Below are 24,128 nucleotides of genomic sequence, written 5' to 3' on the forward strand. Positions count from 1 at the left end.
TGAGGTGAATGAGATGTTGCAGCTCTGAAGCCAGCATATTAACACTTGCCTTGAAAAGGCAGCGCTGAGCTTCAGCTGGGATGAATACACGAGAACACACCGCGGCTCTTCTCTCACATAGGAAGTCAGATGTTGGAGTAATTGAGCTGTAAGATAACTTCTTTTAAAAAAGTTCAAGTTCTTCGAGATTATGAAAGGACTACCTGTTCCTTGTAAGAAACTGGAAGCTTAAAGAAAAGGACAACCTTTTAGTCTTTATGTGTGTGTGTGTGTTTTTGTGCGTGGGTGTGTTCCTCTGGTACCTTCTAGTTTTAACTTCCTGTGAGCACCCGACAGTGCTGAGCACTCTCAGACCCATAAAGGAATTGATTTCCTCCTCCCAGGACTTTTATGAACCAGTACTTCAGTGGAGAGAGCTTCACTCCAGCCTGATTTAATTTAGGTTTGAGAGGGGATGCAATTCATTTCTGGAAAATAGTGCTGGAAATTTCATTGAGGTACAAAATGAAGCTAGATTGAAGAACTGTTATAATGTTGTTCTAGTATTTTCTTTGAAGCGTTTATAGTATTCTTATTTATGTACAGGCACTTCAGCTATTGTTGGAGATATAAGTATCAAATACAGGAAAAAAGAAGAGAAAAAATCCAGTACTGTTACCAAACCAGGTTCGTTTTTCCTGTTGCCCAGAAAGCCAAACACTGAGATGACAAGACTGCAGCAGAGAGAGTTTAATCACAAGGCAGCCGAGTGAGGAAGGGGGAGAGCAAGACTCAGATCCGTCCTCTTGAAAATGGGGACTCAGGGATATTTATGGGATAGGGGGCAACGCGGTCTGAAATGTGGAGTTTGGTGAGTGGAGGTGAGGGAATTGACGATCTGCATAAGCGTGGTCAGACTCCATGCCTCTTCAGAGGACACATGTTCACAAAATGGTGGCGTTAGCATGATCTGAGGGTGGTGTTTTTAGCCTCTTGATGTCAAAAAGTCACTTATCAGGCATCTGTGTAGGCCCAGTTGATGAGTTGGTGGTTTCAACGAGCATGACCTGTACAAGGGGATCCTAACTCCTGAAAAACAGTTCAACACCCATTACATGGTGACCCAGGCTCCAGGGCGATGTTATCTGTAGGAGCCTAGTGGGAGTCAGGTAGTACATTACCCAGGCATCACAGTTAACAGTGGGTAGCTGAACTACTGAAAGCTATAGTCAGTAATCGCAGAAAAGAAAAAACTTTAGTTACTAGCTACCTAATAATCAATGGCTAACTGTTTATCAGTTGCAGTACCACCCACCCTGCACCAACCCCAGCCAGGGTTCCCATGAGGCCTGCCCTCCCTTTCTCGAGCTCCTCACCCAGTGGTCTCAGTACAGCTGGTAATGATTCTCACTTGAACACCACAGCAGCACCGAGTTGGAGCAGAGACCCTCGGGGCCACCCTCCTTAGAGCTTTCTGATATGCAAGTCCGACCTAGGCAGACCCTTTAGTGACTGGGCATATTCTGTGTAGGTTTGGAAGTCCTAGCTGGGCCTCCTGACCCTGGCTTTGTTTGTGTTTTTTAAGATTGGCACTGAAGCTAACATTTGTTGCCAATCTTCTTCTTTTTTTTTTTTCTTCTTCTTCTCCTCAAAGTCCCCCAGTACCTAGTTATATATTCTATTCGTAGGTACTTCTGGTTGTGGCGTGTGGGACACTGCCTCAGCATGGCCTGATGAGTGGTGCCATGTCCGCGCCCAGGATCCAAACTGGTGAAACCCTGGGCTGCTGAAGCGGAGTATGCAAACTTAACCACTTGGCCACTGCTGGCCTCTGGCCCAGGCTTTCAATCCTGCTTCCCTGGCACCCTTTCTTACCTATAGCCTGTTTCACTCATTGACATGACCTGCCCCACCTTTGCAAGAGATGGTGCTTGGCAAAGTGTGGGCCAGGTCTTCAGCAAAGCTTCATGAAATAAGTGACTGAATCGACATGATCATTTCTACTTCAGCAGAGAAGGTCATATTGGGAGTATTGGCCTTCTCCAGAGAAACTGAACCAATAGGATGAAGAGATCAATAGAATCTCACTGAGAGAGAGAGAGAGAGTCTCTAAGAGATAGCAAAAGAAAGAGAGATTGATTTTAAGGAATTGGCTCATAATATTTTGGGGGTTGGCAAGTCCAGACCCTGCAAAGCAGACCAGCAGGCCAGAGACCCAGGGAAGAGTTGATTTGCAGCTGGAGTTCAAAGACAGTCTGGAGACAGAATTCTCCTTTCTTCAGAGTTCTTCCACCTTTTTTCTCTTAAGACTTTCAACTGATTAGATGAGGCCCACCTACATTAGGGAGGGTAGTCTGCTTTACTCAAAGTCTACTGATTTAGGTGTTAATCACATATAAAAATATACCTTCACAGCAACATGTAGACTGGTGTTCGACCAAAAACTGGGTACCATGGCTTAGCTAGTTGACACATAAATTAACCTTCACAGTAGGTTAATATCGGGCCAAACAGCAGCAGATGATGAGCTCAAACTCTGGCCACTTGGCACTTGGTAAGTAGAAAATGCACCTGAGATCAGAGAAAACCAAGGAACATTCCTCAGATGGGTACATGACTGGGAATCAGGCCAGAGATGCATTGAGTAGCGTCCTCCAAGTGCTCTTTCTCAGACCTGGAGAATATATTTCCAACTCCCTCACTGACAGGCTGTAAAACAAAAAGATAAAGAAGACTTCAGGGCAGTGAGGAGAGGTTGTGGAGAAATCTCTTACATCCTTCCTCTGACTCTAAGGTCTGGTCAGTGAGGGCGGCAGTGTCTAGACACTGTGGAGGAAGGGGTGGCACATGGGACGACAGCTGTGTGGGGCTGGGATTCACGTGGCTGGGGGCCTGCGCTGCAGGGAGCAGAGAACGCGCTGTGCTCTGCTTCCAGAGCTGGGCCAGAGGCAGAGAGCACAGGTGACCCCTGGCGCAGAAGACAACAGCCCAGCTACCAGAGTCATCTTGCTCCCTCCCACCCTTTCGGGAACTGAGGGAGACGGGAATCTGTTGACATTCTGTCTGCAGTTGTGTGCTTTTGCCAGGACAGTGACTTCGTTGCATCCCTGCCTTCAACAGGAATGCATTTGTCTGAAGTACTGATCTGCTTGATCCTTTTTTCATGCAGATAAGCTTTCTGCCAGGATGACTATTTCTCAGTTATGAGAGAAACAAGTGGCTCACTCAGTCAGAAATCACCCTGTGAAGATGGCACTCCCGAAGACTTTCACCTTCTTTATTTGGCTCTCTCAGCACCAGATCATAGCTCTAATGGCTAGAAAGTGGCCTGCTTATCCCAAGTGTCTACTCGTCACAAACCTGAAGAGCACCTCCGACCTGGGATGTTATTGGGATGATCCACACCACAGTGGGGCCAGATGTGGGGTGTGGCCTGGATTGCACCTTTGGGAAGGGGCTCAAATTTAGAATTTTGATTTTATCTCCTAACAACATTATGGACTGAGTCCCAGAGCCAGGCTGATAGTATTTCAAGAGCAACACATTCATCTTAAACTGGACTGCACCATTTGTACAGCAAACAGTAGAGAATATAATCTTAAAAATCAACTTTGCAATTATTTTGTGGATTGAACAATTACAAACAATGTTTAATGTTAACATTAAATATGCCCTAAGTTTTGGCATTTATGAAATACACTGAGAACCTCGGGATCTGGACAAGCTCTGGCCTTTCTATCCCACCGTGTGGTCTTTGGACTTCTCTGCACTCGGACGTGGTATGACTCCGTGTAACCCCCAGGGGCTGCACACTAGCACTGGTGTGCACTGTTTCTTCAAGGGACTAACTGGTGTGATCTTGAGCTCTACTAATTTATTTGGGGCTAGTTCATGTTGCTCTCTGCACGTGCTTGTTCTTTGCCCTCTTTCTGCAATGAAAAATCATTTTAAACTCTTTTTGGCAGAAGAACCGTTTGGGATTGAGTTTGAGCTAAAAACCCATCTGTTACTGGTTACATACATCGAGTACAAATTTCTTGCTGTGAAGAGCATGAAGCATTTCTTCTCTAACTTCGGCAACTTGAGCTAGGGGAAATCAGAGAGACAGACAGATTAATTCTGTTTAACCACTTCTAGTAAACTCCATGGCTTAGCTTTTATCTTGGTGCAATTCCTAGAATTGCTTCTAAATTGAATTCCAATGAACCATGGATGAGATGAAAATTGTGTTAAATAGCGGTTGTTATTATCATGAATTTTGTTTTATCAATATTATACATAACAATGGGATTAATTGTGAAGGATATATAATAATTCAATTTTCACTCTAATTATGTAAAGAGTGAAAATATAGTGCAACATGTTATGCTAAGGGAAGTCTTATATGACAAAATTTGTGTAAGTGAAATTGTTAGTTATACACCTTGAGCAAAACAGAGGCAATATGGGAAAATGAATTATATTTTGGGCTAAACTTATTTACACAGAAAGAAGCATGATCCAAATTTGGTGGCCATTTGAATTCAAATGATCTAATTTTTCACTTAATTGTATAAAAAACTATTTACCATACTCTAAGCAATGCATTGTTCAATGCCACATATGCAATCCTAATAATGCAGGGATTAAAATTATGAAGGGAAAACTTTCCCCAGAATTTCAATTTAAAATGTACCAACTATAAAGGTTTATGTGGTAGAATATACCAGCCAAAGAAGACCAACTGTTAACATATTAATTTGGGGGCCTTTGAATATGCCTTATAGGGATTTAAGTCAACCTGGAGAAAATCTTTCAATCTTTAAGCGCGCTTTGCTTCTCTGGAAGAGACTCCGAGTGGCTGCCTCTCCAGTGAGAATGGTAGGTTTGCATCCCACAGTCCCTGAGTAACCCTTGGGACAATGGAGACCTCACCAGACTGTTCTTGTGGCAGGAGAACTTATTCTTGCTTGCTTTTGAAGACAAAGAGGGAATTCGATAACGAACACACATAGCATCTTGACTTTCAAATTAATCCTGCAAAAAGTCTGAATTTGTAGTTTAGTGATTAGTTCAAGCATCTTTTCACATTATTTTCAATTACTTATATATATATATAGACTGTACCTAGTTGAAAATAAATTTGGACTGTCTTCATTTTGTAAAACTGAATATGTACGTACCGTACAATCTAGCAATCCCAATTCTAAATATTTACCCCAGAGAAACATTTCTTCACGTGCACAAGGAGACATGCATGCATTTTTATTGCAATACTGTGTGTAAATAATGTTGCAAAGAACTGAAAACAACCAAAATGTCTGTTAGTAAGGGAATACACAAAGGATCTGTGGTCTGTCTACACAGTAGAGTACTATAGAAGAGTGAGGTAAACACCTAGATCTTTATGTGTCCACAAGGAAGGACATAGAAAAGATGCAGTAAGGGGGGGAAAGCAAAGTTTTAAAAACCATGTAAAGTTTGATACCATTTTTATAAATTTAAAGACGATACAGTTTTTATATTACCTACATTATGTTTATTTTCATATTTATATTTGTATACTTTTTATCTTATATTTACTCGCATACATATATATGTCTGTCTGAAGAGGGGCATCAAACTCAGTGGTTCCATCTAGGGAGAGGAGACAAAATTAAAATTAAGATAGTGCTTAAAAGAGACTTTTTTTTTTAACCTGTAATATGTTTTTATATATGATTTGTGTAGTAAAAATAAAAATATGTGGAATTATGAGTGGAAGCAGCTATATCAATGTGTCAACAGTTGTTAATTCTGCATGTGGACAAGAAAGGTTATTATTTTCTGATTTTTACTTTTCTGAATTTTTCAAAAATTTCTAAGCCTAAAAGAAGGAAAAGGATTTATCTTTTTATATTTGCTCCTTTCTTGTATTGTTGGCATCTCAATTTAGGATGATTATTAGGAATTATGGTTTAATGAGAGAAGAAAGTCCTTTTTGTAATTTAAAGCTTCTATGTTTAAGGGAAACCTGCACTCCTAGGGTATTTAGGTCTATATAACTTTATGCCTTGCGTGTTTATAGGGAGAATCTCGCATAACTATAAAGTTTCCTTTAAAAATCTGGTCTAGACACATCAAATCCAGTGTGCAGTGTTTAAGCACCATTCCATCTAACAAAGAGGCATAGACACAGTGAGTTATTTTAATGGAAAATAACAGCTCCTGTGAAATTGTGCGTATTCTCCCAAAGTTGACTCAGGAGAAACATAAAATGATAGGTAGGATTTTAAGGTAATCTTACAAAGATTTGGGAATGAAGTATTCCAAGATAGAACGACATTTTATGGAGATGAAGAATTTTATTTGGGGAAATTAATTGAGGGGAAGTAGAGATAGAGATAGTTTTGTTTTGTTCTTTATGTGTTTTTTTTTCCTTTTTTTTTAACTGACATTCCAATGCCTTGTAGAATTTTCCTGATGTGATCCCCTTGGGTCTCACATTTCCAAGTAAATTATTTTATCTTTCTTCTATGCTCCCTACACTGGTGATAGAAACTCAGCACACAGAAGCTTATCAAAATTACAGTTTGTCTCAGATATCTGAAAAGTCAAGGGGTAAATTTGGTCTCAGGCATAGCTGGATCCAGGGCTTTGTTTCTTTACCCATATTTTGACCCTATTTTTGTCTCTGCTTAGCTCATTCTCAGGTTGGCTCTTTCTAGTCTGGGCTAGATGGGCGCCAGGAGCCCTAGATGCTCATTTTTCCATAAACTCTGAATCTCAGGTAAAGAACATAACTATTTTACTCAGCAGCCATATCAATGTTCATGAAAGTCCCTAATTGGCTTTGCTTGAGCCATATGCTCCCCAAGGAAGAAAGAGTGTCTGGAGAGACAGTATCCCCAGTTGGCTGGCCTAAGTCACCCTGTTGGGGACAGGGAAAGGTACTTGTCTCCACCAAAATCACAGGGAGTGGAGCAGGTTATTCTCCCTCTGATAGAGGGGGTCTGTGCAGACCAATACTCAAGTCATCTGTGTGTGCACAGCATTTTGTTTGTCTCTCTATTGTACCACTAATACTTTATATACTAGTACTATAATTATGTGTTTGTCACCGTCAACGGAACTATGACTGCTCAGTAGCAGGGACCATATCTTGCTCACCTTTGTGTCTCTGTTACTTAACATGGTGTGTGGCATGTAGTTGGCACTCAATAATTTACATGCTGAGTAAAGTAATATGTTGATTGATGAAAGAGAATGTTGGTTGTGGAGAAATATCTCTGTCAAACTAATTGTTTTGTTAACTTGCTTTAATACTTCCTTAGAAGCCTATTGTATTCCTGGACTATGAGGAAAAATGAACTAATTAATAACTTTGCCTAAACTCGAGCAATGGTGTTATTTTGAATTGATAGGTGACATCTGATATTCTAATATTATTTCCAGATTAAATTTACTCTATGGGCATGTTGCCATATCTAGAATTTGTTTTGGTGTCATACAAATACAACCTAAAGCAAATGGAGTAACTGTCTTTAACACTTTGAAGTGCTCTATCTGCACTTGTCTGGCACCTTTGGACTGGCATATGGCACCCCATTTGCATAATGTGCTGTAAACAACATACTTAATGATTAGCGCATGACATGCCTAATTATGTCTTAATTATGTTTAGTCCTTTAGTGCTATATATTTGATTAAAAAAGGAGAATTGACTTTCAAACTTCTGGAAATAATGACACAACTACAATCGATATAGAATAATCTTTCTTCCCCTTTTTATGTTCCCAGAGACTTGAGGTTTAACAGAATAAGAGAAATTCCTGAGAGCGCCTTCAAGGAACTCAAGAATTTGAACACTCTGTGAGTACTTATTAATTATCTGTGAGATTTCTAAAATATCAGCTAGTCGTATTGCAATTTACCATGAAAAGTCATTTTGAGAGTAAAGAACAGCTGGGATAAGAGTGAAGTCTTGCTAGAGGTCTCGTAACCACTAAATTTTGCGGCTTCATTCCACTGCCTATATTTTTGCTACCTTCTGAATTTGAAAGATATTCCTGTATATCCAATTGTCATTTATAGTCTATTCATTTGGAAAGGCGTCATGAGATGAAGAAACAGAGAAAGAGGAGTTAAATAATACGTCAATGGGTTCCATAGCCAAAGCAATAGAGATGGAATTAAAACTCGGGACTGACTACCTGACTCCAGAGTCCAAGTTTCTCCAGTGGGCTGCTGGATCTCCTTATTTCTGGTACTATGAAAACCTTTAAAATCATGTATTTAGAGGAAAAATTATGGCTAAACTCTGATAAAAATTTTCAATGCATAAAACACTCATTTTATTCACTCTATAGATATTTATCATCTGTTGTGTGCCTAGGAGTTTGCTGGCTTGGTATCCCAACCAAAATACACATGACCCTACTATGACATAGCTGATAGCCTCACCTTGTGGGGAGATCAGTAAACAAAAACTGAACTGTAAGACACATGCATTAAAAATACGGTAAGTGTTATAATGAAAAAGAGTAGAATGCTGTTTGAGATGATGACAGGAGGCTTAAAAAGCAGTGCTCAATATTTAAAATTGTTCTGTGCTGCATTTAGATTAATCCATAGAGTGAAAGTACTAAGAGTTAAGAATATTCACCGTTAGAACCATGTGGGTACATTTGTCTTCTTGTCATAATATTTTCATTATAGAGTTAGCAAGATTATCAACTTAGCTGAACTTCTCACTGCATTACAGCCAACCTAGTCCTTCTAACTTTAGGGCCGAGATCATGACTTTATACTTGTACTTTTCTCACTTGATTTCTTTCCAAGAACTGATGCCTGAATACACAAACTTTGTCACAATATCTCTAGTAGGGATGATGTAAGAGTATAAGAAACTAAGGACTGCAGGGTTTATTCTTTGTTTAATCATAAAGCAATGGTTCTCAAACTACAAAGTGTAAAAAGATTTCCTGGAATGCTTATGAAAATGAAAATGAAAATGCCCAGACCTCTTTCTCAGAGATTCTGATTTAACAATTCTTAGGAGGGACCCAAAGATTTGCATTTTAATAAGTGTCTCTAGGGGCCTGATTCTTGGGGAGCACCATCATTAAAATCTTCCACCACTGTCTACTGAGATATGTAGATGATAAATAACCAAATATCTTATTAATTTATCAAATTTTTAATATTACCAAATGTTATCAAATCTCTTCATTAGAGGAGCATAACAAAATGGTAATCTTGATTGGGATTTGGTCGCATTTTGGACTATAACACAAAATACTTTCATTATTAATGAATAATCCACCTCTTCATTTAGTAGAAACTATACTTACTAATTTGTGTTTAAATACATTTATTACAAAACCATATTAAAGTAATTATCATTTATGGTGTTAGTTATATGCCTCATTCTATACTAGTTGCTTTATATACTTTAGCCCCATTCCTCACTACCATACTGAATGATAGATGCTATTATTTCCATTTTACAAATGAGGAAACTGAGGCTCATAACTCTAAGGCAATTTACCCACATTCATGCAACTAGAAAGGGGCAGAGTCAGGATTCACTCACAGTTTGATCTGTCAACTGCTGGGCTGTATGGTTTCTCATAATACATTTTAGGAAGGCTAGTTCTCTGGACTAACAGATGATGGGTGGATCACTTAAGCAGTAAGTTGTGTCACAGAGAGGGAAATTAGCTAAGAAACGGGACACTGAAAAACTCCTGGTATTGGAAAGAACTTGTGTTAGACCAGTGAGGTGAAGACCCAAGGGCTCAATGAGTTTTGAGGACCCATTGGATTTATACTTGTCCCGTTTTTACCACTCCTATTTAACATGGTATTGGAAGTCCTAGCCAGAGCAATCAGGCAAGAAAAAGAAATAAAAGGGATCCGAATTGGAAAGAGAAAAGTGAAACTGTCACTATTTTCAGACGACATGATTTTATATATAGAAAACCCTAAAGAATACACTAAAAAACTTTTAGAAATAATAAATGAATACAGTCAAGTCTCGGGATACAAAATCAACATAGAAAAATCACTTGTGTTTCTATACACTAAAAACCAAGTAGCAGAAAGAGAAATTACGAATACAATCCCATTTACAATTGCAACAAAAAGAATAAAATACCTAGGAATAAACTTACCAAAGAAGTGAAAGTTCTGTACACAGAAAACTGTAAAATATTGTTGAAAGAAATTGAAGAACACACAAAGAAATGGAAGGACATTCTGTAATCTTGGATTGGAAGAATTAACATAGTTAAAATGTCCATACTTCCTAAAGAAATCTATAGATTCAATGCAATCCCTATCAAAGTTTCAACAATACTTTTCACTGAAATAGAACAAATAATCCTCAAATTTATATGGAACAGCAAAAGACCCAGAATAGCCAAAACAATCCTGAGGAAAAAGAACAAAGCTGGAGGTATCACACTCCCTGATTTCAAAATATACTACAAAGCTATGGTAACCCAAACAGCATGGTACTGGCACAAAAATAGACAGACAGATCAATGGAACAGAATTGAGAGACCAGAAATAAACCCACACATTTATGGACAGCTAATTTTCAACAAGGGAGCCAAGAGCATACAATGGAGAAAAGAGAGTCTCTTCAATAAAAGGTGTTGGGAAAACTGGACAGCCACATGCAAAAGAATGAATGTAGACCATTATCTTACATCGTGCACAAAAATCAACTCAAAATGGACTAAAGACTTGAATGTAAGACCTGAAATCATGAAACTTTTAGAAGAAAACATAGGCAGCACACTCTTTGACGGTCTTAGCAGCATATTTTCACGTAGCATATCTGACTGAATTTATACATGTGCTGCAAGTATGTTCATAAGAAGTTGAAAAATAAACCTTTTAGTTAGTGTAATTACTAAGTTTTTAGTTGTATTTTTTTAAAAACTACCAAATTTTGTAAGAAATCTCAATATTTAAAGTATTTCTCAAATATGGTACAAATGTGAGATGTGATATGTTTTACATAACGTAAAAAATTTATATAAACTCTTCACTATGCTTCATTTTATGAGAGCTTTTTATCATGTCGATGAATCACCTAGTCACTATTTATTTGCTTTTATTTAAAGATCTGAAAGAATGCTTTCTCTTCTTTCAAGACTTTAAAGGATTGATGTTTAATGGTTTACCAAAGATGTTACTCTATAAGTAGCCATAGATTTAGCTAAGACATTTGATTTGTCTTTCAGTCTATCTTGAGATGTTACAAGGGAATAAAATTTCCCACAGTAATTATCAGTAGTATTTTCTAGTTGGAGGAATGTAGGATAGTTGAAAACAAGGCATAGACTTCTGGGATAGTGGAAACATAAAGACTAGACTTGGCTTTCCATCAGCTATTAGCAATAAGACTTTGGTTGGATCACTTTGCAAGTTCTTTACTTTATAACTTACTTTAAAAATGAAAAGATAATTGCAAGTGGACTTAGGCTCATCCAGCTGGTAGCATACAAACCATTAAGGTGAAAAACACTCAAAGATCTGGATAAAATAAAAAAGTGACTCTTTGGAATTATCAGATGGCAATAAAGTCACCCAGGACTTGAGAAGCTAAAATGTAGGAAAGAATGGAAGCTCACTGAGCTGACTTGAACCATCTGTGTAACTTTCCCTCTCTGGCAATTCGCCAGTTTAAGATCCAGAGCATGGAGGCTGAAGAGAAGGCAATGCCTAGAATTCGTGGCCGTCTCACTAGACTGGGAAGACAAATAGTGGAGTTTAAGACCACCAAGGCAACCAGCACTAGAAGGCCAAGATTCCTGAGAGAAGGAAGCTGCAGAACAGTGAGGTGAAGATTTTGCCAGCCGTTTTAATGGAGGCACTTGCCAACTTAGAACCTACACACACAGGAGAAACTGCCAAGAAACCAAGCAGAAAGCAGCTGCTAAGACTTGAAAGGCTAATCAGAGATTTTGGTAGTTTTGAGGTACCAGAGAAGCAAAAACAATTTATGGCCCATCACAGAAAAAGTCCCTGATAAATGCTCTTTGTTTTAATTTTCTGCCTCTGAAAAGCTATGCGCTATGGGCAATGGACCATCCTAGACTGGATGAAGGTGATCTGCTGTTTCTTGTGTTCCTCCTAAAAACAAATCAAACTCTCTCTAGAGAAATACAGAATGATCCAAACCCTCTACAGTTTTTCATGCACAATGTCTGGCGTTTAATAAAAGATGTCCAAGCATTCCAGGAAAACCAAGAGAAAAAACAGAGGACTAAAAATCCATGTTTGTTTAAGATTTTGAAGTTATAAAACATGGATTTTAAAATAACTAGAATTAATATATTTAAGGGGATATATGAAATGATAGAAATTTTTAACAGAGAAGAGGAAATTATTAGACATTTTTCTTAGAACTGAAAAATAAAATCATTAAGTTTAGGAATTGAGTAGATTGTTCATTAATAGAGTAGATTACAACAGAAGAGTGACTTAGAGTACTCCAGGATAGGTCATTAAAAATTACCCAGATAGAAGCACATTAGGAAAAAAGATGGAAAATATGGAAAAGAGAATAAAAGACAGGGACATGACAGAAATACCTACATGGAATTGGAGTCACAGAGATGAGAGAGAAAATGGGACAGGAGCAATATTTGAAGAGACTTTAAACACAAATGTTCGCCCCAAACAAAAGACACCAAGCCACAGATTCAAGAAGCTTTATGAAACTATGCAGGATAAATGCAAAGAAAATGAGACTCAAGCATTTGAGTAGTACAATTGAAGAAAACCAAAGATAAAAGGATACAAAATTTTAAAAAATATCCTTAGGTAAAGGTACACTATCTTTGGGTATATGGCAAAATGCAAGTAAAAAACAATGGAAAAGCATTTTTGAACTGCTGAAAGAAAACAACTGGGATGTGAATTCAATTCACAGGGAAATTATACTTTAAAAATGAAGGTAAAAATAAACACATTTTCAGACACATAAAAGTTGACGTAATTTGCAGTCAGTAGTCCTGCAAAATTATTTTTAGACAGAAGGCAAAGGATCTAAAATGGAAACAGAAATGTAGGAAGCAGTGAAGAACACATAAAAAGTAAATATTTTGACTAAGTTTAAATTAAGATTCATTTCTTATAATAATAATGTGTTAAAAATAATAATAGCAGAAAATCTAGAAGAAAGTTAAATGGGATTAAAGTGCTTTAGGCTACTTGCTTTGCTCAGAAAAGTGCTAACTATCAGTTAAAGGGAGACTCTAATTAGGTTGGATACTTGTAATTTCTAGAGTAACCACTAGAAGAATAATAAAAATGTATAATTAAGTTAATAAGAGAGAAATGGAATGATAAAAATTATTAGATTAATCAAAGGAGGTAAGAAGGACAAAAGGAACAAAGAACAAACATACGAAATAGCAAATAAATGGAAAGATGGTAAATTTAAACTCAATACATCAGTGATTGTATATAAGATAAATGGACTAAATTTTCTGACTAAAAGTAAATATTGTCAGGTTAGATTTAAAACAAAACTAAATGCAACTATATTTTGTTTAGAAGAGACAAATATAAGGGCACCTAAAGATCAGAAGGTCAAGCCTACAAAAGACAGTAGTTTTTGTTGTACTAACAAAAATAGATTCGATTTTACGCTGAATAAAAGGCCAATTCAACAGGAAAATACTATAATGAACTTGTGTGCACATATAAAATTTACAAAGCTGAAATGGACAGAAATAAAAAGAAAAACAGAAATATCCACATAAATATAGTTGGAGATTTTAACACACTTCACTCAGTACCTAATATAAAAATGTATAAGAATATAGAAGATTTTAACAACACAAATAACCAATTTTACCTAATCATTATCTGTAGAACACTGCACACAACTACGGAACAAATATCCTTTTCAAGTGTATGTGGAAAATTTTTAAAAGTGACCATCTTCTCTATCTTAAAGCAAGTTTCATCAAATTTTAAAGCATTACAATCATATAAAATATGTAATTTGACTTCAGTGGACTTAAGCAAAATTTAGGTAAAAATATCTGGAAAATCTCAACTGTTTGGAGATTAAGCAGCACTCTTCTAAATAACTCATAGATAAAATAAAGAACACAAAGAAAAATATATTTTGAACTGAGTAAAGATGAAAATGTGAGACACAAAAACTTGAGAAATATTGCTAAAGGAGAGCTTGGAGGGAAATTCATAGACTTAAATGCATAGTTTAGAAAAGCAGAGAGCTAAAACCAAATTATGTAAGCATCCATCTTAAATTAATTAACAACAAAACTCCAGAAATCAATGAAATAGAATATAAATGAACCATAGGAAAACTTAACAAGCCAAAAGTTACTCTTTATAAATGGCCAAAGTCTTTTTGTTTAATCAATTATGTGAGAGCCCCTAGCAAGACTTAAACTAGAAAAAAGAGAAGAGGCACAAGTTACATCAGGAATGGAAAAGAGGATATCACTTCAGATCTTACAGTCATTTAGACAAGCAAAAATATATTATTATGAATAACTTTATGCCAATATATTTCAAATTTTAGATTAAATGGGATGAATTTCTCATAAAACGCTAAACTGACATAGAGGAGAATTCTATTAAAGGTACTGAATTCCAGACAAAGAGACAAATGAAACAAATTAAAATCCTTTCCCAAAAGAAAACTCCAGGCCCAGACAGCTTTACCAGAGAATTATTTAAAACTTTTAAAGAAGAATTAAAATTAATTTTACACAAATCCTGCCACAGAATAGAGAAATAAAATACTTCTCAACTTATTTTACAAAGCCAGCATAATCCTGATAGCAAACGAAGAAAGGAAAATTTCAAGTTAATTTCTCTCATGAAAATAGACATGAAGATGCTAAAAAAAATTAACAAAATGATTCTAATAATATATGGAAAAGATAATAAATCATGACCAACTTGAATCTATTCCAGGAATTCAAGTTAGGTTTAATATATGAAAATCAACCTTTATATAATAAAAGCGTAAAAATCATATCATTCCAGTAGAAGCAGAAAAATATTTCATAAAATTCAACACTCATAGCAAGCTTTGACTAACAGGAAATGTTCTTAATCTGATAGAGGGATATCCACTAAAACTCAGTAATACACATTTTACTTAATAATTAAATAGTGAACAGTTTCCTCCTAAAATTGGCGATGAGTGATGGATGGTCACTCTTACAACTTATGTTCAACATTATAGTGGAGGCCTTATTTTTTTGCCATATGGCAAGATAAAGAATAAAAATAATAAAGATTGGAAAAGAATAATTAAAATAGTGTTATTTACATATGTCATATTTTTGTACACATAAAAATAAAAAAATGCAAAATAATATTTAGATTGACTATTACTTTAATAATTTAGTGACATTGAAAAATCAAGTATACTTCTATATTCTAGCGACAACCATTTCAAAAATGGAAATTAAGTGATATAATTTGCAATAATATTAGAAATCTTGATAACTAGAAATAAATGTAACAAAGGCTGTACCTCTATGAGAAAACTATAAAATACTATTTGGAGAAAGTAAATAAATCCAAAATAAATGAATAAATATATCATGATTAAGAATTGGAAGACCTGATATTGTTAAAATATCACTTCTTTTCAACTAGACTTATAGATTCAATGCAATCCCACTCAAGTCTCAGCAGGCTATTTGTGGAAATGTATAAGCAAAGGGCCAAGCATAGCTAATCAAATATTAAAGAAGGACATGGTAGAAAGACCTAGGCTACTAGATATCAAGGTTTATTATAAATAAAAGAAATTAAAAGTGTAGCATTGTTTCAGTGATGGACAAAGAGCTAAGTGAAACAGAATGAAGAGTCTAGAAACAGACACAGGTAAATGGTGACTTGAGTTGTCACAAACATGTACTATATTGCAGTAGGAAAACGAAAATTTTCTAATAAATGGTGCAGGGTTGTTTGGATATTCAGGTAGGAAAAGATAGATTTTGACCCCATTTCACTACATTGCCTCATACACAATAATCAATTCTAGATGGATCATAGATCATGTAAAAGGTAAAAATAACGAGGATTGTGGAAGATAACATAGAAGAAAATCTTTATACCCTTAGGACAAAGATTTCCCAGAGGACACACTGAGAAAAGCACTAACAGTAAAGAACAGTAGAGAAAATGATTGATGAATTGGTCTTCATTGAAACTAAGAACTTCAACTAAGAACTTCAGCGTACCAAAGAGACCTTTATGAGTAAAAAGAGAAGCCATAGACTGAGATATCTGCAGTTACTCATATGCAGTAAAGAATTTGTATCAGGAACTCTTGTAAATCAAGAAGCAAAAGGCAGAAATGCAACTTAAAAAAAATGGGTAAAATTTTAAACAGCTATTTGACAAATGATAATATCCAAATGACCAATAAACTCATGAAAGAGTATCCATTATCATTTGTAATGAGGGAAATGCAATATAAAATCACAATGAAACATTTCACAGCTCCCTTACAACAACAAAAACCACTCAAAATATTCACCTAAAACGGAGCCAATAGAACTCATAGATTGCTTATAAACTCTTACAAATTGTGTGCAAATTGATAAAAGAAGCCGTTAACTAAATTGGAGCAGGGAATGGCTGTAGGTGGAGCGCTCATGCCCTATCATACATCCTCAATTACACCAACCAGGAAGAGAGGACCAGGCATCTTCGACAGGAAATAAAACTACTTTACTGCTGAAGGAAGATTTCTCTCCCCACTGGCAACAGACGAGCCAATGAGAAACTCTGCAGCTCAGCCAATGGGAAGCCATTGCCACCTTGAATTGTTACTTTTCCCGAGTGGACTTTTGTTTAGAACAGCCCTCCCTCCATCCTTATTTTCTTACAAAGGCAGCTCCACTTCTTTCTTTGTTTCACCTATGGTTTGCCATGGGATTTGCCTACGGTTTGCTGTAGCATGCACATCCCAAATTGTGATTCTTTCGGCTATTCCCAAATAAACTCATTTTGAGATAAAATAACAGGCAAATTTGCTTTTAAGTTGACAGTGTAAATTGGCTCAATTACTTTAGTGCACTGTTTGGCAATATCTACTAAAACTAAATATAAAATTGCATATCTAATCATATAAGCAAGAGAAAGGAGTATATAGGTATTTCAAAAGACATGTACAAGAATTCGATAGCAGCATTATTTGTAATACTGAAAACTGGAGAAAAGCCAAATTATCCATAAATAAATTACAGTAAATTCACACAATGGAATACTATAGAGCAAATAAAAAGAATGTACTACAATGACACGGAACAACATGGATGAATCTTGCAGATGAAATGTTGACAGGGGCCGGCCCGTGGCCAAGCGGATAAGTCCCAGCGCTCCGCTGCAGTGGCCCAGGGTTTCGCTGGTTTGGATTCTGGGCTTGGACCTGGCACTGCTCGTCAGAGAACGTTGAGGCGGCATCCCACATGACACAACTAGAAAGATGTGCAACTAAGATATACAACTATGTACCGGGGGGATTTGAGGAGATAAAGCAGAAAAAAAAAAAAAAAGATCGGAAACAGTTGTTAGCTCAGGTGCCAATCTTAAAAAAAAAAAAAAAAAGAAATGTTGAGAGAAGGATGCCAGACACAAAAGAATGCATAAAGAAGGTGTGATTCCATTTATAAAAAGTTCCAAACCAGTCCAAACAGAATGCAAACTTTTCCATCCTGATAGAAGCTGAGGTTTGCTGGCTGGAAGGAGGCATGAGCGAGGTTTCTGTGATGTTAGAAATGTTCTTTTTCTTGGTTTGGGTGGTGGTTATGACTCCAGATCAAATGTGAGTCCCATTCTTGGCAAGTTAATTCAAACCACACCAGAAGTAGTTGTCACATAAAGCAGAAAGTTTTACTTGTGGCATGCAGCAAAGAAAATGAAGACCATGGGGAATAATTACACAAAGCTATGGCCCCTGGAGCATGAGGAGTGGGTGCCTTTTATTTGGGGTATAGAATGAATATGCAAGAAGGAAGTTTTGTCATTCTATGTAGAGGCAGGCATAGGCTGGCACATGCACATTTTAGATACATGCCTCCACATACATCACATGTTCCAAGAGTGGCTGTTTGCCCCTCCCAGAGAAGGAGAACTTAGGATGTTAATGAGGGCATATTACTTTAGCACAATTTTCGGTCCGTCAGTGCAGTGTTCGTTCTGCAGTTGTGGTCTGGACTCGTCTGAGCCAGTTTGAGTTGGTGGGTGACTGTTCATCTCCCTGAAAAACAACTTTGAGGAACTATTAAATACTGATGGCATTTGTCAAGCAGATAGTCAAGCTTCTAAGCAACATGCAACTCTTTAAGCCTAAGTAAATCTAACAACTTAGGGCAGGTAGCTGGTGACAGTTACATGAGTATTTTTATTTATTTTTTAATAAAAAATAATCAAGTGGTATACTTCAGAGGTCAGTAAAATATTTACGATAAATTGATAGCCATATGTAAACAGTATTTTGGTTGGAGATTGTGAGCAATTTCTTCTCTCCTTTTTATTTTTCTGTATTTTCCAAATTGTGCATAATGAGTATTTAGTAATTTGTAATGTTAAAGGGAGGCTGAAACTATGGAAAAAAACATGAACAGATTAAACCCGCTAGCTTATCAAGTCCTAGTAAATTTAGGGTTATGCAAAATAAGGTATAGAACAGCATGGTTCACCTTGTGAACTGGCATGGTTAGAATTAGGCAGCGAGAATCCCAAGGCTGAGAACTCTGGTGTCCAATCTTACCTCTACAGGAGGCAGTTGAATGGCTTCTTGCAAGTCATCTCACCACCATCAGTCTCGGAAAGGTGGAGAGAATATTAGAGCCACGACTTTACTATTTTATTGTAAGGGCAAAAGGAGATAAGGATAAACACTTTTAAAATAAAGTTAAAATTTTCATGGAAGAATAGTAAAAATTTTGCCCATGTGGCTTTCATACCAGTGTGGCAATGCAAAGTGAAATCAATCGTCTGGTGATTGTATTTCCTTGGATCGCCTTTGTGCTAATTGCATGGGAGCTCCTCGGTTTTCTTGATGTTCAAAACAAATTTGAACCCCATTGCTCCTATATTGTAAAAGAGAGTTTTCTCCAAAAGACTTGGCACTTTTGTTCCAAACACAGAGCTTGCTAAGAGGCTATATTTTAAAAAATCTGGAGATGTTATGTACTGCTGGAGCCTAAGAGCTAAAGGGTAGGATAAGGGATCTGTTATCTAAAGACCCTGCATTTCACCCCCTCCGGCGTCGCTTGGCAGGACTCTGGGACTCATCAGGGCGCTTCAGCCTTCCAGTTGCTGGATGAAACTGATGAGAATAATACATTTGGGAAGCAAGCTCAAATTCAATGGTGGGTAATTCAGTTATGTTTATAGAAAAGATGAGGGAGGGCCAGAGGAGCAACAATAATGAATACACACCAAGAACAAAAGGTTATCCTATACCACAAAAGTAAAATGAATACATGCTCTTGTTTAAATAGTAACAAGCGAAGAAGGCAGATCTGAGTCCGGTGCTGATCTCCTCTGGTTCACCCCCATTCTTCTGGAAGAATGCCCTAGTTAAATGGTTGGGTGAAGAGAAGTTCAGGGAAATGTCAGAAGTGGGCATTATTTCTGGTGTTTCAAATAGTTTCGTGAAGTTTGGCAAGTTATTTAACCTCTTTAAAGTCTTTATTAACATTTCCTCCAACTTATTATTTTGAAAAAATTCAAACTATCCAAAACTTGAAAGAACAGTACAATGATTACCTGTATCCCTTTGACCTAAATTCACCACTTGTTAACATTTTGCCGCATTTGTTTTTCTCTCTCTCTTTATATATATACACACACATATATGTATATATGTATACCTATTCATGTATTTATATATTTGTTCTAATTGGCTGAACCATTTCCAAATAGGTTGTAGATATCATGATACTTCATCTTTGGTAATTTATCATGTGTCTTCTAAGAACAAAGACATTTTCTTACATAACTGTAATATCATTATGACCCCTAAGAAATTTAATATTGATTCAGTAATATTATCTGACCTAGAGTCCATATTCAACTTTCCCAAATGTCCTTCAAATTTCATTTATAACTGTTTTCTCTCCCAGCCCAGGACCCATTAAGTGTCAGGTTATGTGCCTTTAGTATCCTTTAATCCAGAAAATTCACCCCGCTTTTTTTGTCTTTCAAAACATTGATGTGCTAGAAGAATCCAAACCTGTTATTTTGTAGAATAGGCCATAATCTAAATTTGTCTTATTATTTCTTCAGGATCAGCTGTAGTACTGCTAAGTTTGATTGCTTGGTTAAGGTGGTGTGTACCAGGTCTTTCCATTGTAAAGATGCTTTTCTCTTTGTAATCAGTAACATGTGGGTGATACTTACAGATCTCGTGTATTTCCTGTTCCCTAACAGTTTCCACCCAGTGGTTTTAGAATCCAGTGGTAACCGTACCTGAATCAATTATTTCATTGGTGATTGCAAAGTAGTAATTTTCTAAATCAGTCATCCTTCTACATTTATTGCTAGGCATTTTTCTGTAAGAAGAGCTTCCTTTCTCATTAATTTTAGTGTCATTATGTACACAGGGATTTTTTCCTATTCAGTCTGTTACTATGCTACTGTCATTATTATTTTTTGATGTCCAAATTTGATTATGGGAACCCTTTGAACAGCTCCTGCATGCTCTGTCACATTGCCATTAATCTTTGAATATTTCTTTACTTTGTGGCCCAAGGAGGTTCAAGCTCACTTTGAACTTTCTCTGCCACAAATCTAGAAATGGCCTAGGAATCCTGGTTCTTTTTAATGGAAAATAATAGTTAGGGGGCCTGCCTGGTGGCAGAGGGGTTAAATTTTTGTGCTCCTCTTGGGCGGCCCTGGGTTCGCAGGTTTGGATCCTGGGCGCAGACGTAGCACCACTTGTCAAGCCACGCTGTAGAGGCATCTGACATAAACTAGAGGAAGATTGCCACAGTTAGCTCAGGGCCAATCTTCCTCACACACACGCAAAACAATAATAATATTTAGAAACCAAAATCTGGGACATTACACATATGCCTACACACAGACCACTATATAATCATGAGTTTATACTGATACCTTCAGTTCAAATCCAATGTTGCAGGATTGTTCCTGATTTTCCCCCATTCCACATTTACATATGCTTCTCCTATAGTGAGAACACTATTTTTCAAAAATAGGAATGCACTTATTCATATGCTATATTCTATAGAAGACTCAAAATAGCTTCAGAATTATTTACACCAAATACCACATCACAACTAACATGCTAAGTTAGGTGTATGATAACTCTGCAACTCTTCTTGTCTTTTGCATCATTGCGAGAGAACAGTCAACATGTTTTATTTAAAAGTTACTCAAATCAATTCATTGTTTCCTCTGTTTTTTATCTGTTTACTATATGGTTAGGTTCATTTGTTTCTGTTTGCATTCATTTTTACATTTTTTTTTTTTTTTTGGTGAGGAAGATTTACCCTGAGCTAACATCTGTTGCCAATTTTCCTCTTTTTGCTTGAGGAAGATTGTCCCTGAACTAACATTTGTGCCAGTCTTCTTCCATTTTGTCTGTGAGATGCTGCCACAGCATGATTTGATGAGCTGCATGTAGGTCTGCACCTAGGATCCAAACCTGAGAACTCCAGGCTGCCAAACTGAAATGCATGAAATTAACCACTATGCCACCAGGTTGGCCCCCAATTTTAGATTTTTAAAAAGTCTTGAAACAATATTTACAAGTTTCAAAGGTCAAAAGTATATGAAAAAGGTATATTAAATCTCTTTTCTCCCCTGTTAGCATCTTAGATATAAGTATTCCATTAGTTTCAGCTTTATCTTCCGTGTGTTCGTTTTGTGGTAATAAATACATATACACGTATATATATGCATCAAGAAGTACATGTAAGCATGTATATGTGTGGGTATGTATGGATGTATGTATGTATTTATGTATCTATCTATCTTCTTATTTCATCTTCTGTCTTACACAAAAGTGACATAACTTGCCTTTTGTTACTTATCAACATATTCTGGAAGTCATTCCGTAAGAGTTCATAAAAATCTTCATGGAAATATTTTTATGGAACCTTTGCCCTCCACTGTGTGAATTTACAATAATGTATTCAACAAGTCTCCTATGGTTGGGCATTAAGGTTTTTACCATTATTTTTTCTATTAAATGTCATGCCATAATACAATAATGAATGAACTTGCTCATACATCATCTCCCGTTTGTGGAGTGAAATTTGAAGGTAAATTTCTAGAAGTGGGATTGCTGAATCAAAGGGTACATACATTTATAGTTTTGTTAGATATTGGCATAGCCTCCTACAGCAGGGCAATTTGCACTGTCACCAGCAGTGAATGAAATTGTCTCACTAGAGTGTCATTTAGATAACCGCCGACAAACTTTTGAATTGATTTGTTGCTGATCTGATAGGTAAGAAATGGTATCTCGGCGTAGTTTTAATTTACATTCTCCTATTATGAGTGAAGTTAAACTATCTTTCATATGTTTAATAGCTATTTGAATATCTTTTTCTATGGACTATCTGTTCATGTCCCTTGCCCATTTTTACATCAGGATTTTAGTCTTTGTCTTCATTTTTAACTCTTTATATTTTGAAGAGATTAACCCTTTGTGTGTGATGTATGCTACAAATATTTTCTCCCAATTTTTCATTTGTCTTCTGACTTTGATTAAGACATTTTGTTGTTTGCAATACTAAAGTTTTTGGTTTTAAATTTTAGGTATTTAAATTTATACGTCGTTTTTTTAATCACTTTTAATTTTTGAGTCATAATTAGAAAGCCTTTCCCCATGCTGAGTTCATAAAAGAATTTATCCATATTTTCTTTTAGGAGGCATATAGTTTCAGATTTTCACATTTAGATCCATGATCTTTTTAGAACTTATTTCAGTGTTTCCTGGGTGGTATGGAATCAATTTTCGCTTTCTCCAAGTGGCTATCATTTGGTACAAGAACTTTTATTTAAAAAGTTCACTGATTTAATGTACCCCTTTTATCATATGCTAAATTTCCATTTGTACTTGAATTAATTTTGAGCTTTCTATTCTTTTTTACTAATAGACTTTATTTTTAGAACAGTTTTAGATTTACATAAAAATTGAGCAGATTTCTCATATGCCCCCTCCCCTGACTTGCACAGTGCTTCCCCTTCTTAACATCTCATATTAGTACATTACTTTTGTTATAATTCATGGAAAAATATTGCTATGTAATTATTAACTAAAGTCCATAGTTTCTTCAGACTCTTTTTAGTTTTTACCTAAGACTTTTTACTGTTCCACGATCCCATCCAAGATGCCACATAACGTTTAGTCGTCATGTTTCTTTTGACTCTTTTTGGCTGTGACAGTTTCTCAGACTTTCCCAGTGTTTGATGACCAGTTTGAGGAGCACTGGTCAGGTATTTTGTAGGATACTCTTCTATTGGAATTTGTCTAATTTTTTTCTTGTGATTAGATTGGGGTTATGGGTTTGGGGGAGGAATATCACAGAGGTAGAGTGCCGTTGTCATCACGTCACTTCAAGGATGCGTATTATCAACATTATTTATGACTATTAATGTTTACTTTGATCACCTGGCTGCAGTAGTGCGTGTCAGATTCCTTCACTGTAAAGTCACTTTCTCCTCTTCCCCCCATTCTGTCCTCTTTGGAAGGAAGTCATTATGCACAGCCCACACTTAAGGAGGGAGGAGTTATTTGCTCCTTTATCTGGAGTGGAATATCTACACAATTTATTTGGAATTCTTCTGCACAGGAGATTTGTCTGTTCTCTGCAAATTATTTGTTTATCAATAATTCGTTTATATCAGTATGGAGCTGTGGATATTTATTTTATAACTTGGGCTACAATCCTAACTACTTTATATATTTTGTTGCTCAAATTGTTTCAGCTTTGGCCATTGGGGGCTCTTTCAGTTGGATCCTGTGTTCCTTTGACATATAGTTAGTCATTTTTTCCACAGAGAACCTGGTTCCTTTTACTGGAGAATGGGAATAGAAACCAAGGTCTGGGCACCAGGTTTCTATTCTTTTTCCATTGGTATTTTCTGTTCATGTGCCAGTATCACATTTTATTATAGATGCGTAGTAG

General features: G+C 36.4%; 1 protein-coding gene across 1 annotated transcript in view; it reads left to right on the top strand.

The window, feature by feature from the left end:
* The window catches only part of LOC111774961 (probable oxidoreductase PXDNL), a 315,007-nt gene that overhangs the window by 160,689 nt on the left and 130,190 nt on the right, over positions 1 to 24,128 (top strand). The window contains exon 2 of the mRNA XM_070221556.1: positions 7,738 to 7,809. Coding sequence (XP_070077657.1) covers positions 7,738 to 7,809 — 72 coding nt within the window. The remainder of the gene's footprint in view (positions 1 to 7,737; positions 7,810 to 24,128) is intronic.

Source organism: Equus caballus, chromosome 9, assembly GCF_041296265.1.
Source record: "Equus caballus isolate H_3958 breed thoroughbred chromosome 9, TB-T2T, whole genome shotgun sequence".
NCBI classification, from domain to species: Eukaryota; Metazoa; Chordata; class Mammalia; order Perissodactyla; family Equidae; genus Equus; species Equus caballus.